The sequence below is a fragment of the Anolis carolinensis genome, chromosome 5 (assembly GCF_035594765.1).
Source record: "Anolis carolinensis isolate JA03-04 chromosome 5, rAnoCar3.1.pri, whole genome shotgun sequence".
NCBI lineage: Eukaryota > Metazoa > Chordata > Lepidosauria > Squamata > Dactyloidae > Anolis > Anolis carolinensis.
In genome coordinates, this window is record NC_085845.1 from 174,852,012 (window position 1) to 174,868,167 (window position 16,156).

The 16,156-nt window shown below is 41.3% G+C and overlaps 1 protein-coding gene across 1 annotated transcript in view; it reads right to left on the minus strand.

Annotated features, from left to right (window-relative positions):
• Positions 1-3,303: 3,303 nt before the first annotated feature.
• The window catches only part of csf2rb (colony stimulating factor 2 receptor subunit beta), a 39,330-nt gene continuing 26,477 nt past the window's right edge, over positions 3,304-16,156 (minus strand). Inside the window, exons 8-15 of the mRNA XM_016993673.2 lie at positions 15,263-15,401; positions 14,990-15,165; positions 13,996-14,138; positions 13,648-13,813; positions 11,124-11,214; positions 10,358-10,427; positions 6,493-6,581; positions 3,304-5,866 (exon numbers count right to left, since the gene is read on the minus strand). Of these exons, the coding sequence (XP_016849162.2) occupies positions 4,789-5,866; positions 6,493-6,581; positions 10,358-10,427; positions 11,124-11,214; positions 13,648-13,813; positions 13,996-14,138; positions 14,990-15,165; positions 15,263-15,401 (1,952 nt within the window). The 3' untranslated portion in view covers positions 3,304-4,788. The remainder of the gene's footprint in view (positions 5,867-6,492; positions 6,582-10,357; positions 10,428-11,123; positions 11,215-13,647; positions 13,814-13,995; positions 14,139-14,989; positions 15,166-15,262; positions 15,402-16,156) is intronic.

Consider the following 16,156-nt stretch of genomic DNA (forward strand, 5'->3'; position numbering starts at 1 on the left):
GCAGGGCTCCGCCCAGACGGGGCCTTGCCTCCCGCCCCGCGCGGCCTGGGCTTTTCCAGGCAGGCCGACTGCACTGGAGGTCCCTGCAGGCCGCGATCGCGGCCTGCAGGGACCTTCGGTGCAGTCGGCCCGCCTGGTAAAGGCCAGACGGGCGAGGCTGAGCTGCGTGGGAGGCAGGGCCAACCCTGGCCCCGCCTCCCACGCAGCTCACCCCGACCCCGCCTCTCACGCAACGTGAGAGGCGGGGCCGGGGCGCACAGGCCGGGAGGCAGGGCTCCGCCCAGACGGGGCCTTGCCTCCCGCCCTGCGCGGCCTGGGCTTTTCCAGGCAGGCCGACTGCACCGGAGGTCCCTGCAGGCCGCGATCGCGGCCTGCAGGGACCTTCGGTGCAGTCGGCCCGCCTGGTAAAGGCCAGACGGGCGAGGCTGAGCTGCGTGGGAGGCAGGGCCAACCCTGGCCCCGCCTCCCACGCAGCTCACCCCGACCCCGCCTCTCACGCAACGTGAGAGGCGGGGCCGGGGCGCACAGGCCGGGAGGCAGGGCTCCGCCCAGACGGGGCCTTGCCTCCCGCCCCGCGCGGCCTGGGCTTTTCCAGGCAGGCCGACTGCACTGGAGGTCCCTGCAGGCCGCGATCGCGGCCTGCAGGGACCTTCGGTGCAGTCTGCCCGCCTGGAAAAGGCCAGACGGGCAAGGCTGAGCTGCGCGGGAGGCGGGGCCAACCCTGGCCCCGCCTCCCACGCAGCTCACCCCGACCCCGCCTCTCACACAACGTGAGAGGCGGGGCCAGGGCGCACAGGCCGGCCATCCAGGGCCATCCCAGCCGGCCATGAGCTCGCTCGTCACCGAACAGGCCTTCCTGTTCGCCGGCGAGTGAGCTCATGGTCCCCGCTGGGAGGGGGGAAGCCTGACGGCGCCCCCCGGGCCCTGCGCCCGAGGCGGCCGCTGACGCGGCCGCCTAGTAACAACCGGCCCTGCCATGACATAATGAACAAAAGCACATTTCTAAATGAATAAAAAGGTAAGGCAAATTCAAATGCTTTTCACACTTGCTTTTGAGCAATGAACAGAACATTTGTCAGCTCCACTTGCTCACGTTTCACTTTTTTCAGCTTCTTTGTGTGCCAGATATGAAGATGTTTTAAAGTCCTGGTCAATTTTTCAAAAATGCACTTTCAAAAAGTGATTTTAAAACAAAATGCTCACCCATTTGCACCAGTTAAATTCAATGGGTACAGTGGTTCCTAGTATGGAGATGGCAATGTGTTTGCCTACTCTACAGATCCTTAAGATCTCAGAAAAAAGGAAATGGCAGCCCTAATTCAGCCCTCAGGTGGTTGAATAAAGATGCCTGTTAAAGATAAAGAGGAAAACAGTAGCAGCCCTGATTCAGAAGTCACATAGCTAAACATAGATTAAAACCCAGATTTAAAAAATTAAGCTCTAGTATTGCTGGTTTTAGATGAATGAATCTAACAGTTATTAGCTTCTCCCACATTCAGTTAAACCTTCATGTTCTTTCCATCATAAATATGAAGAGATGTGTGCATTTGGATAAATTCTTATCAACACCACAGTAACACGAAACTTTCATTCATCTCTGATCTTCAGCATTCACACCATTTGATCTTTAGAAATCAGCAAATTTAGTTTTTTCAAGGCAGAAGGTTGATTCTTATCACCTGTTCATATCAATAGTTGGTAGGAATTCAAAAGGTAGCAACTGGAAAACTAAATTGAACTATACAAAATTGCTAGTTTATGTGGTGGGGAAAGAATACCAAAAAAGCCAAGGTTAAAGGAAACAGAATAAGAAGAGGAAATTGCTTCCTTTTTTCAGAGAAAATATCCTCGGCAAGTAGCATTCCTAAACTCATTATAATCATCCCGTATCCATTGAACCGTTTCTCTATCTTATCTGCTGTCAAACATCTGTGTATCTCCCATACAATCTCTTACTTATTGCAAATAATTTGTGTGTATGTTCCTTGGTGGCAGCAGCTGGTAGCTTCCATGTCATCAGGGCAGTCTCTGTGTTTTAGGTTTTAAGAGACAAGTGCTTTCCAAGGTGCTGAGTGCCATTCAGGGCCTTGGATAAATGCTTTGGAATCAAACCTAGAGTGGAATCCATCAGCCAACATGTTTTTCAATAGATTATCAGTGCAGGGTGTTACTGAGGTCTTTGGAGCACTGCTATATATCATCTTGAATGTATCAGGAATGCAAGCTAGGGTATTCCTACCATGATGGCTTGGAAAGGTTTAAAAAAAACCCACAATGCCTGGGATCCCCTGGATTCTGGGACTTGTAATCCAAAAATCACATTCTAAGCACTGCCTACCAGGTTTATTTGATTGATTGATTGATTGATTGATTGATTGATGTGCCCTCAGAATGAAGAGAATCTTATGAACAGCTAGGATCACAACTAAGAAATTGTGTCAGCACTTTTAAGTTCAGATGCACTTGGATTGTACAGCATACAGTATAAAAACATTTCATTAAGCCACTGACAATATTGGTTTTCCAGGTCAAGCCAAAATGTTTAGATTACAGTTTCTATAACTCCTGTGCTGGAGGATCCTTATACAGTAGAATCTCACTTATCCAACATAAGCGGGCCAGCAGAAGGTTGGATAAGTGAATATGTTGGATAATAAGGAGGCATTAAGGAAAAGCCTACCATAGCTAATGAAGCAGGTGTGTTCTTGGATATTACTTCTTTAATATAGAAACATCCCTCCAGAATGTTAAAAAGAAGAAGAGCACAGATCTATAAGGTTCCTACATCACAAAACATGGAATTCAACATATTTCTGCAAACTTTTTATTCATAGCAAACAACACATGAAAAGGAGGAGACCAGGTAAGTCAAATAAGCAAAAACATTTTGAATCTTTTAGAGACCACTTCAGATCATCTTTCAAAATGCAAGTCTTCTTTCACCAATCACCACTTTTGTTATGATTCCCATTTCAGTGGTCAAATGTATACATCTGTCCTTGTTTATTATTCTGAGGGCAGATGCTAAGATATATCTGTTCCCTGTTTCTCTCTGTTTTGTTCTTCATGCCTCCTTATTTAGGGATTTTGAAGGCCATTACCGCTTGCCTTTTGTAGGCAAATAATGCAAATCTACAGTGAGATTAGCTAAAATAAAAATCCATTCTTTCCCAGAGTAAACATTATTCTATTGTTTGCTGCAAACATGCTACTACTACCTGACCAGTACACCTACACCATTCTCTGAATACCGATGCTGCTTTAAAAATGTCCAGCTACAAAGAAGACAAAGAGGGCCAGACAAGCATTTAAAAAACTTTATTAAAAGGAGATTCATGTCAGAGAGTCTTTTTTAAACTGACACGTGGCTGTATTTTGTATTGTAGGACAGTGAAGTATCTTTAAAAAAAAAACAGACATGCAACTGTGCTGCATTTTACACTACAGGCAATCCCCAAGTTATGAACAAGATAGGTTCTGTAGGCTTGTCCTTAAGTTGAATTTATTTGTAAGTCAGAATAGGTACATTTTTAAGTGTAACTCCAGCCAGAAATATATATCTTTTAGCATTGGATAGCATAGGGAAGGGTGAACACCCCTGTTGTGTTTGTTCTGTTGTTTGTGCCCTTGTTCAGAAGATTTCACTTCACTTTCTGTCTCTATGATAATAGGGTTTTGAAAAATTTGCCTTGTTGTGGAAATAAGGATTGGTGAGAAAGCTTCAGTGGAGACACCTTTTCTCCATGATAACTCTTTCAGGAGTGAATTTCCCTTCCAAGGGGTAGATTTGTCTCGTCCCCATTCTTAACTATTTGTAAGTCAGATGTTTGTAACCCGGAGGCTTCCTTTATACAATTATACTAGCATGATTCCACTTTGAATGCTATGGCTGTACCCTGTGGAATCCTGCAGTCTGTAGTTTGTTGAAAAAATAGACTTTTCTCATGGAGATTTCTCTCTAAATTGCAAATCCAAGGATTCCAGAGTATTGTTATGGTATTTAAACCAAATGATAGTGCTATAATTCTCTATTCTGAAAACTTGCTAAGAAAGAAGTGAGTTAGAAAAGGAAATGCCGAGAGTTAGTTTTTCAAAAAAATACAATAAATGGTATCCAACCACTTTGGGGGGATTTTGGAATTACAGCAAAGAGGGTCATAGCTGCTTGATCATCTTACGTATAACTCATGCATCTATACCATTCACAATCTCTTTCTCCCACCCCTCTCTTGTCTCTTTCCATAACATACAAACACACAGTATCCCAAATCTGCTGATACATGTTGATAAGCCAAAAGAAGGGATTCCTTGGCTCCTCCCCACTAGAATAAGGGTAATTTTGAAGCACAAGCCCTCTTCAAGGCAATCTCTACAGAAACACTCCATATAAGCAGCCAGCTCTGTTGAGTTAAAGTTATTTCTAGCAATTATCTTCAGCAGAAGCTGGACTTTTGTAAAGCTAACAGCTCTTGCCTAACCAAGACACCCACCCATACCTGTACCAAATACTTTTGATTGCAATAGAGAGAGCCTATAATGATATCTTGGTCCTAGGAAAATCAGTTTCCCATTGTACTAATGTGGGAATTCCAACAAATCTTAGAACAATCCAATCCAAGTGGAGCGTCAGATGATATCAGAGTCCTTGTTCATCAAAAAGACTTAAGGCTTTAGCCCTGTGACATCAGTTCTACTACCCTGCTATCCATCTTCTTAATGGATTGATCCAGATCAGCTGAGGAAGAGATAACATTTTTATTCTCTTCATAGTACACAAGATGGGAAAGTTTAAAACTCAAGTCTTGGCAGAGGTGAAATAGTTGTCTGCAGCTTGCTTCCAACAGAGTTGGCATCATCAAGAGGGTTTGTGACTTTGGAGCCTGTTTCTGAAAAGCCATGTCCCAGAGTTCCCTTGGGATTCTTGAGGGGTTCGTTGTTTAACTTGAAGCTAGGAAAGAAGCAGTAATCTCCCACTTGGCTTAAGAAAATGGGGCTCTTGTTGTCAGGGTTGAATATAAAAAATCCCTTGTTGTGCTTGGGTTCCTCGGTGGAGAGACCAAGTCCTTCCTTCAGTGTAGATCCTGGGGTTGCAGGAAGGCTCATCACATAGTCGTCAAATGCTTTGGGGGGTGTTACTGAAGGAATAGCTAGCATTTGTCCCTTTGTTGGTAGCACAGTGTCTGGTTTCTTCTGATCCATCATTGAGCTTGAGAGATCTGCACTTGTTTCTGGCACATCTGTGGCCATCCTACTGCAGGCAGGCATCTCTTTCTCTGAGGCCACTACAGGTATCAAATGTAAAGAGCCCTCTACTTGGCTCACTGGTAAATTTTCAGTCGCAATGTAATCCAATGGTCCATTTTGACCAGAGTTGTTTGTACCAGGAAGATGTTGTGTTCCCCTTGTTTTGTTGTCTTCTTTCACATATGTATCCCTTTGAGATCCTTCTTGTCTTTTCAGAAGTTGCTGCTTCTTTTCCCCCTGCCCATCACTTATTGTAAGAAAAGATGGAACTGCCTCTTTCTCTTTCTCTACTGGTAGCTGCTGGGGGTACAAGCAATGGGGCAATTTCATATGCTTCAAAGACATATATATTTCTGTTTTTTTTGATGGTACAATTTGCACATCCTGTGAAACATCACGTACAGAAGATTCTGGTGGAAGGTGTAAGTATGGGCCATCATAATCAAAGATCTGAACCTGGTGACTACTGTGTATTGCCTTTTCAACACTTTGAGTCAAAAATTGGCCAGCTTTGCTTACATTTGGAAGTTTGATTTCTTCCATATCCTGAGAGACAAGTGAATGCTGTTCTGTTTTCCTTGACTCAGCTGGAAGAGACTCTGGATGGGTCACTGGCATTTCCCTGCGGCAGAGAAATAAATGACACAATGTCAGTCAATACATAGAGATTGTCGAACAGAACACTCGAAGACTGAGGTGAAAGATGAAACCAAAAAGGACAATTTCTGGAAGAGTGGGTGTGGTTTCCTTGAGAGAATGCCAAGATAAAAGAGTTTTTCAAGAGACCCATGTGGGCAAAGAATGGATTTTTAAAATAGTTTTAGTGATGTCACTGCAAATTTTGAACACCTGAAATGTTGATTTATTGATAGTTTCTTGTTTTGCACTTCTGCAATTGTGCAATTTTCAAAAAAAAATATAAGAGGAATTGAATGGGAGGAGACAACAGCCACTCATGTAATGAGGAAAGAATCACAATTTAGCTAGAAAAGGGTGGACGGGATCTTGTATGATGGAGGTGAATAAATTCGCCATCTTCTTAAAAAACGAAACACCACATAATGCCATGCAAAGAATATGATTCCATACACTCCCCTCGCCCTTTGTGGGAAGAAATCTTAAGGAGCATTACAGTGATGTTTTTGGAACCCCAACTTTGAGCTAAAGGGGCCACCTTTGGGGTTGAGACTCACAGTTTAAGAAGTAATGCTTTAAACAAGAGTAGATATCTCAGCTTTGTATGCTCACCTTTCCAATATCTTGGTATAGTCAAACCCTTGCAACTTTGAAGAGCTCTGTCTACTACTGTCTTCCAAGCCATCTGATAATTCTACTTTCTGAAAAGAGATAAGGTGAGATGTCAAAGGGAGGTGGAGTAAAGAGCCAGAACAGAAGAGTCAATTCATTGAATACAAATTAAATTCTCCTACATATATGCTCATCTATCAATGTGTCCATCCAGCCATCAAAAAGCAATGTTCATATATAGCTACAGTAATTCAGGATGGTTCTTGAGTACCCATGTGCTAGCTTGACACCTACATGCAACTGACCTCACAAATATTCAGATCCTCTCTTTTGCATCAACATTAACTTGTCTGGGACTCATGCATAAACACGTCTATTTAGAGTTTGCTGCATTGGGCAGGAGGAAATAAAGCCACCAAAAATTAACTCTGGTTCCATTTCCAGCTAAGCAGATCTGGGCATGAGTTAACGTATTTCCTCAGCTGCTGTTATCTCATTTTCCCTCAGGGTTTATCATTTTTACAAGTTTGTTCTTGAATGTTATAGAAGCATTTAAAGAACTGGGCTGGGCATAAACAGATGGAGAAATGAGGTGTATCTGTGACGCACAAAACCTGAAAAGCATTTATGGGGAATGTGCAGCCTTCCAGAGTGCAACTTCCATCATCCCTGATTTATAGGATCAGAAGCCTCCCTTCCCCAGACCAAATGGATTCTTGAGAATCTGAGGTGAGGCTCAAACCACATGCAGAAGCGGGTTCAGAAAGTAGTGCTATGGATACATGATAGAAACTACATGATCTAGCCTACTGTTCTGCTGATGTTTGTTCTTGCAGGGTGCTAGAAACTTAGCAGATGGAAAATATCATAGGATATGGGAGGCATGGTAAAGAAAAACAATGCCACCTTGGATATGTCAATAAAACCTTTCCTTTCTTTATTGACCCAGGTTGTTAACTATGTTGATTTAGGGTGCTGTTCATTTTTTTCTCATCAGTCTCTTGGCTTAACTATCTATCAAAATCTTGCCAAAGGCTACCAGGAAGAGAATGCTATCTGTGGGATTAGTAACTGTTGACTGAAATCCTATACATCTGCATAGTTTCCCTGTAGAGTTCCACATACGTCCACCCTTCAATAGCTATGGGAACCCAAGAGAGATCATTTCTACCTTCACGTATCAGTAGGGGAGGAAGTACGGGAAGCTGATTCAGACACTGAAGATGCAGCTGGTTTCAGTTTGGTCAGAAGGGAAGAAATGAGAGTGAGCTTTTCCCTTCATCCAGAAGCTCAGACCTGTCAGATATTCGTGGTTTGAATTTCCTTCTCTGCCTTTCCAGCTTCACCCAACCTTCCAGATACAGAAGGACTTTGGAGAGAGCTTTATTTTTACAAAGTTGTAATAGGATGCCAACCATTGTGTGTTAAGTACTTTTACGGGACCGATCACAACTGCGTGTAGCATGAATAATGTTTTTCCATGTCCTCCATCCCAGCCCTGGCCAAAAGCTATAATACAATAATGCCAGTGCCTCTTCTTTAGTACTTATATGAGATCACTATGTCTCTCGAGAGCTTTTGCATCACTCTTCTGCAGACAGCCAGGTGACATTTCGGTACTTGCATTGTCACTAGTCTATCAGAGACTTTCTCCTGCCATTTTGTAGGGATTAGCAAAATGCTATTGGATTCCAGTTTTCATTCACCCAATCTGAGTTTTCATTCACCCACCCAATGTAAGAAATCCTGGGAGTTGCAGTCTTAACAACATCTGGAGGGCCATGCTTTGCCCATTCATGCTTGTACATCAATATAAATACTTTTTACAACATTTACAACTTTAGGTCCCCAAATATTGGAAGGCAATTCCCATTAGCTTTGACCATTGACTATTGTGAGAAGTTTTGTGCAACAACTTCTAGGGACTCCATGTTGGGAAAGGTTTACTTCAGAAATAATTGCCCTAAAAAGTGGCATGCAAATTAATTTCCAAAATAAACCAGCATAAATGCCATGAACTGGAAGCTTCATTTATTGCTACAATTGATAGAGAAGATAATGGAGCTCACAACCGCTTAGCTTTAAAATCAAGAGTCAGTCAAAAACAATTTGTTGCATGGAATGGAGTCAAAAGGATAATGGACCTATCTCCAGCCAAGGTAAGCTATATAGTTTGTAATATTTTGGGCCCCGTGGAGAAAATCTTGTAAGTGCTTTCTTTCTCTAGTGAACAATTTGCTGCACTTTCATGATACCTCAGAACTGTTGACTGATGTGATCATGTCAATTTGAAGTGACATGACAACAAAAAGGCCATCTCCAAATCTTCAGACACCCATGACTAAAATCCTGTTTGAAGCGGGTATAACATAAAAGTGCAGTCACCATACTGATGGCGAGTTTAGGAGGTATTCTCTAGGGATCCACTGCACAACTTGGTAAAGTTGTTACAAAAGAAGGTTCAGGATGTTTTCCTATTGCTGCTGTGAATTGCTTTTCATTTATGATAACTTTAAGTCAAACATAACATGGGGTTTTATCAAAAATATTTATTTAGAATGACTTTTGCCTTCCTCTGAGGTTTTTGTTTTGTTTTGTTTTGTTTTTGTGTCAGGAGCAACTTAAGAAACTACAAGTCGCTTTTGGCGTGAGAGAATTGGCCATCTGCAAGGATGTTGCCCAGAGGATGCCCAGATGTTTGATGTTTTACCACCCTGTGGAAAGCTTCTCTCATGTCCCTGCATGGGGAGCTGAAGCTGACAGAGGGAGCTCACCCGCTCTCCCCGGATTTGAACCGCCAACCTGTCGGTGTGCAGTCTTGCCAGCACAAGGGTTTTAACCCATTGCATGACCGGGGGCTCATCCTCTGAGGTTGAGAATGTGTGACTTGCCCAAGGTCACTCAGTGGATTTGCACTGATCACTCAGAATCCTAGTCTAACACTCAAAACACTACAATACCCTGGATATTACCTCCTTATGGAACACTAGAAAAAGCAGTTATGCCAATGTAACACTTCTTGGGAAGATTTGTTGAGGAGTGATTTGTCTTTGCCTTCCCCTAAGGCTAAGATAGCATGACTTTAGTCATAGTAATGTAAATAAGCTAAGAGAGATGGTTTCACTGAGACCTCTCCAAGTGATCACTTTAATTTCTTGGCAATATGTTCGTCATAGAAATTCACAGAGAACCTTTTATGTCAAAATCCATGAAATATTGAATGTTTCTATTTATAAATAGCAAAATATTTAATATTCATTCTCTTCATCTACATCTTCCTTTCTTTTGGTTCCCAGTATTTGCTTTATTGATGCTTACATCTACATAGAGTCTCACATATCCAACATAAACGGGCCGGCAGAACGTTGGATAAGCGAATATGTTGGATAATAAGAAGGGATTAAGGAGAAGCCTATTACACATCAAATTAGGTTATGATTTTACAAATTAAGCACCAAAACATCATGTTATACAACAAATTTGACAGAAAAAGTAGTTCAATATGCAGTAATGCTATGTAGTAATTACTGTATTTACGAATTTAGCACCAAAATATAATGATGTATTGAAAACATTGACTACAAAAATGTGTTGGATAATCCAGAACGTTGGATCAGTGAGTGTTGGATAAGTGAGACTCTACTATACTAGGTCACTGTGGTTAACTGCAGGGCTGACTCTGCTATACTCTTCTACAAAAGTCAAATAGGTAGCGCAGAAGTATCACAGAAGAAATTGCTCAGTTGCATATTAGCTACATGGGAAACCTATCAGAAGCAAAAACATCAATCAAGGAACCCCAAGGGAATGTGCAAGGCACATTAAAAGATGTTAATAACCCCTATTGAAAGAGAATCTCTCCTACCTGAAAAAAGTCTGGGAGCAGAAGTGTCCTGGGAGGACTTGGAATGGCTGCATCCCATTTTCTTTTCTTGCTGAAGAAAAAGTGAAATAAACATTAATACATTAGACAAAGTAAAAACCCATCTGGTCCCCCGACTCCCACCCCTTTCTTAAGCATACTGAAGCAAATGTTTACAAATGCCACATGAAAGCCTCATGAAACAACACCTGAAAGGAAACCACTTTTTTGTGGCATCAATGGATTCTACATCCACAGATTCCACCATCGATATTCTGAAAATATTCGAATGTATTTCTAAAAGCTAACCTTGAATAGCTTTTTACGAACAATGGACACCATTTGAATAAGGGACTCTATTTTATTATGTCATTTTATATAATAAATTTGAGCATCCACGGATTTTAGTATCCAGAGTTGTAGTCCAACCTCAAACCACTATACCATGTTAGCTCTTGGATAAAGTCTAACTGCATCCAAAATGACATTGATGGTGGATCAAAAATACCCAAAATGCAATGAAATGCACAATAATGTTCCCTAAGTTTTGTAGAGTGTTGTTGATAATATCAAGAAGAGGCTTTTTAAATCCCTGAATATTTTAATCACTTTTGGATTGATTACTTTCCAGCATTTTCAACGTTAATTTTAAAGAGGTTTGCAAACTGAACAGCTTCTTCAAAAACAGACAAACAAAATTGTCCACTCCATTGCCATCCCACTCCTTCTACCAAGGGACCCATGTACCATATTTGCAGCACAGTCTTACCAAAGAAGGTATTTATAACAACAGTAGAGGACAACCATGATTAAAATAATAGAGATCACACCAATCAGTAGAATACCCCAAGGTGGAAAAACTGGAAGAGAACAACAAACACAAATAGAAATTCAGAAAGATTGACCAGGTGAATAGTTAACAATTACTTTATTTTCAAATGAGACATATTTTTGTAGAGCTAATACGTCTTGATTTCCCATTCAAACTAAACTATCACAAAATGCTTTACATAACAACAACGATAATATATTATTTCTGGAAGAATCCAATCCCATCCATATTCTGATTCCAGCTACTATGAAACCCAATGTGGATTGAAGAGGGATCAGAGGCAGGAGGATGACATGATCACATGTCGATTGAAAACTATGATTCTATTATTCTAACTACCAGCACCTCAATCCTGAGAGCTGTGGCTGAACATTGAACTACTGGTGAAATATAAAGAAGAAAATGTGGTATATTGGGCAAAAAGACTTTTTGACTGATCGGTTTGGTGCAACGTACTATAAGTGGGGCTGTCTTTGAGAACAACTTGAAAAACCATCCCAAAATACTAGTGCAGCTAGTGTGTTTCTGTGTGCTGTAGTGATCTGAGCAGACTCTAGAAAAAAGGTACAAATGCCCACTCAGTCATGAAACCCAGTGGGTGAACTTGGGCAAGTCACAGACTCTCAACCTGAGGAGAAGGAAAAGGGAAAACCTTTCTGAAAAAATAATGCAAAGAAAATTCCATAATAGATTCACTTTGAGGTTGTCTTAAATCAGAAATAACTTGAATGCACACAGAAAAAGGAGGCGAGGATGGAGAGAAGAAAACCATCCATGCTGCAGAATGACAGTGGTTTGACACCACTTTAACTCCTATGGCTCCATTTAGTGTGTTGTGTCCTCAGAGCTCTTTAACAGAAAAAGGTAATAAATACCCCAAAAAGCTACAAATCCCAAAATGTCATGGCATTGACAATTGCCCAATTCAAAGTGCTGGTTTTGACCTATAAAGCCCTAAACGGTTCTGGCCCAATCTACTTGTCTGAACGTATCTCTTCCTATGAACCAGCAAGATCCTTAAGATCATCCGGAGAGGCCCTCCTCTCGGTCCCGCCTGCTTCGCAAACGCGGCTGATGGGAACGAAGGACAGGGCCTTCTCGGTGGTGGCTCCCCAGCTGTGGAACACCCTCCCCAGAGAGATCAGGCAAGTTCCAACTCTTTTGGGCTTTAAAAGAGCCCTAAAAACATGGCTATGTGCCCAGGCTTTTAACGAATAAACGATAAAGATGACACAGACTGACCTATGGATAAGGCACTAGGTTTTTGGATGAACAGATCAGAGCATATATATTTTTAAAATTTATATACTGTAATTTTATATTGTATTTAATTGTTTTTTAACTGATTTTATGTACTGTTGATTAATTTTGTATAGGCATTTAATTGTGCCAGTGTTGTAAGCCACCCTGAGTCCCCTCGGGTGAGAAGGGCGGGATATAATTTTTGGAAATAAATAAATATTGGAAATAAATTGACACATAGCAGTTAATGTTCTGTCAAATTGTTAGGAAGCCATTGAAATCCACAAGCATGGGGACAATTTTAACAGAAAGGAGGAAACCATGAAAATGAACAAAATCTGGCTACCAGTATTAAAATAAAGTCTAAAATCAAAACAGTAAATAAGGAACAACAATCTGAAAACAGAGGAATTCCAGACATGAGTCAATCAGGGGCAGCTCACACCTCCAAACAAAAGATCCCCCCATGCAGGAAAAAGCCAGGACATGAAGTTTGCAAGGCCATTAATGCTAATTGAAGTGATTATTTACAACATTCACACTGGCCTCCAACAGACAAGAGCTCTTTCTCCCACCCTGGACCTTCCACAGATATATAAGCCTTCCTTGCTTAGTTTTTCCAATATACTTCATAACCTCTGAGGATGTCTGCCATAGATGTAGGCAAAACGTCAGGAGAGAATACTTCTGGAACATCGCCATACAGCCTGGAAAACACACAACAACCCTGCTAGGATTCTGCTGTGTGGCTATAAGGGGGAGGAGGTGATAGTAATCATCGTAGTAGAAGCTAAACCAGAATTCTGCATTGCATAAATGTAACCAGAACCCTGGAATAGAGAATATACCATATCTTATCTATATAGAAACAACTCATAAACTTTAACATCTAACATGCAGTAAGTGACATGGAGCAGAACTCTAGCTTCTCTCCGTTTTTCAGTAGCAGGCACAAGGGCATAATCTGTGAGAGTATCATTTGCCACCTGATAGTGCACTGCTCAGCATGAGTAAATTGAGCAGCACAAGGAAACCTTATAAACCTGCAAAACTTAGGGAAGTAGCTTCTTGATATAAAGGTGCCTTTCCTGCAAAAAACACTGATCATGGGGGCTTGGTGCTGCTCAGAATTTTAGTTCCCAAAAAGTGCTTTTCCAGTTTTTTTTTCCTCTCTTGAGATTGAAAGAAAGCTATTCAAAAATGTTCCTTTGTGGCTTACTGTCCTTCGTGGTCCACTGAATCTCCTTGCTCCACTCACTCCAAGGGCCATCATAGCTTCGTCCATTCACTTTTGCCTGCACTTTTGCTGTGTAACTTGAACCCAGTTTCAGGAATTTTGAAGTGAATGTAAACACTTTATCAAAGCTAGCATCGACATATTTGACCTGGGAAAAGAAAGGAAAAGGAAATGGATATGTGGGAGAAGAGAAACCTTGGAAAAACTGCTTCTTAAAAGCTAATCTCCCACAGGCCAGGCTGGCTGGGGCATTCTGGGAGCTGCAGTCACAAAAAGTGACTTTTTGCACTGGATATGTTTCTGAGATGGAAGAAATCCATTCCTTCTTACCTCTAATGGGTTTCCAGTCTCCCAGTATAAAATCCGATATATCTGTGGGATATTATCTAGAATGGCTGTGGCCTTCCATTGCAGTTTGTAAGCTTGATAGTTCAAATCTGTCACTGACAAGTTATAAGGTGGGGCTGCCTTGACTGGAAAACAAAGGTATGAAGTTAACTTAAGAACCAGACTTTGGAAAGCCATACTTTTCAGATAATGTTTCAGAAGTTCAACACTCTCTCTAGAACCATTCCTGCTTTACCTATTTCCTATTTAGTACAGTTTTTATATCCTGGAGGACAAACAGAGTAAATTACCAGAAGTGGCACTTCTCAAGCACATTGGAGGTAAGATTAAGACACAAATCTGCACAAACTATTTGTGTGTTCCAGAAGCCCCTGTTGTTTAGGAAGCACAAATAATTCATGTGACTTTACGCCATGCCAAAGCATCCTTTCAATCTGGATTCAAATGCTTATTCTATTATGCAAACATCAGCACAGCCCAACCCTCACAAGTGACTAGAATCAGGAAGGATTGTTTTTCAGCACGTCTAACATTTTAGAGGAACTCTCCTCCATATGGGAGCTAGCTGCATTAGTGAAATGAACTTTTTATCATTATATACATTTTTATTTGGCCATATAGCCTCTGGAAAAGATGTAGTTTGTACAAAATAAAATAGGTACTTTGTAATTTCAGATTTTGGTTTCCTAGACCACTCTGTTGCTTGCTCCACCATGACAAGGGCACATGTGGTTGTTTTCTTATTTTTGTTGCTACACTAAATCCGTTGTCTCTGAAATGTTGGACTTTATGGGATTGAAAGATAGGAAATCTAATGCCCCTTGCCTAAATCTGGCATTCAGATGAGTGTGTTGAGTGTAGGTCTGTGATCTGCCTCATCCCCATGTTTGCTTTTCATGAAATTGCACTGGCAAGTGTATAAAAAAAACCAAAAATAGAAGTATAGAAACCCACAGTTTGACCTTGTTTATCTTACTTCGCTTTGCCATCTCCATTGTTCTCTTTTCTTCTTTTGGCCGGACAGTAACAAAGTATTGACTTGGTCCATTTGGGCTGGTGACACTGATTTCACAGCTTTGCAAGACATGCTTAGGGCCTTTGAGAGGGCTGGGAGGCAGCTCCGTTTCATGGACTGGAAAGCATTCCTTCTCTCTGAAGAACAAAGGATCTAACATCAGGAGGATGGACATTTAAGCATGAGGGAAAAGTCCAGAAGATTTGGAGGTACGTTTGTCAAAAAGAAACTCACTGTGATGTTGTGTTATCTTTGTAGAAGAGGGCAAACAAAATAGAACTGCTGATCTCTTGCCTCACCTCCCAGCTGCATTTAAGCTGATCGATGCCTTTAAATTGACAATGGACGTTCTTGGGTTGAGCTTCAACTTTGCCTAATGGAGAAAAGCAGAAATCAACATGTTTTGAAGACCACACAGTGCTTGACAAAAATAAACACAGTGGTGGAAAATGAAAGAGGAATTGGTAATATGTGCCATTAGGAATCGAGAAAAAATGAAGAATATATAGCTAACATCAGACTTGCTGAAGAAGAGAATTCCAATGTATTTCACATATGGATGGACAACCTTAACAAATCCAGGATCATTTTTGGCCCCTGAACATCCATCACAAGCCACACATACACATTACTGCTGCTGAAATGTACAGACACCAGGCTTTATAGTCCTAGACACCCTCATGCAAGCACTGTTCTGTAACCTCAAACTGTCCTGATTTAGCAGGAATAGTGCTGATTAATCCCCTATCATTCTATGTCTACAAATGCTTTTAAAATGTCCTATTGTCTCTTTCTTTCCCCATCCCTACTTTGTTCTCAACCTACTTCGGTTGCTGCAAACTGAGTTTGAAGTGCAAAAGTAACATGCACTCCATTAGATCAGCAGGGGGGAAAGGAGGAGGCACAAACTCATGCATCAACTGCTGCAACCTCTCCTAGCTTGTGTTCTCCCACATTAATAACTTTGAGATATTGACCACACTCATGTTACTTAATCACACAGGTCCTGATTTTCGTCCTTGAAATATTGAAGGATGTGCTTTTCATGAACAAGTCATACTGCCTTATTCATAGAACATTGCAGAATATTGAAATGAAGAATGTGTGTGCAGGAGCATTTCATCAACA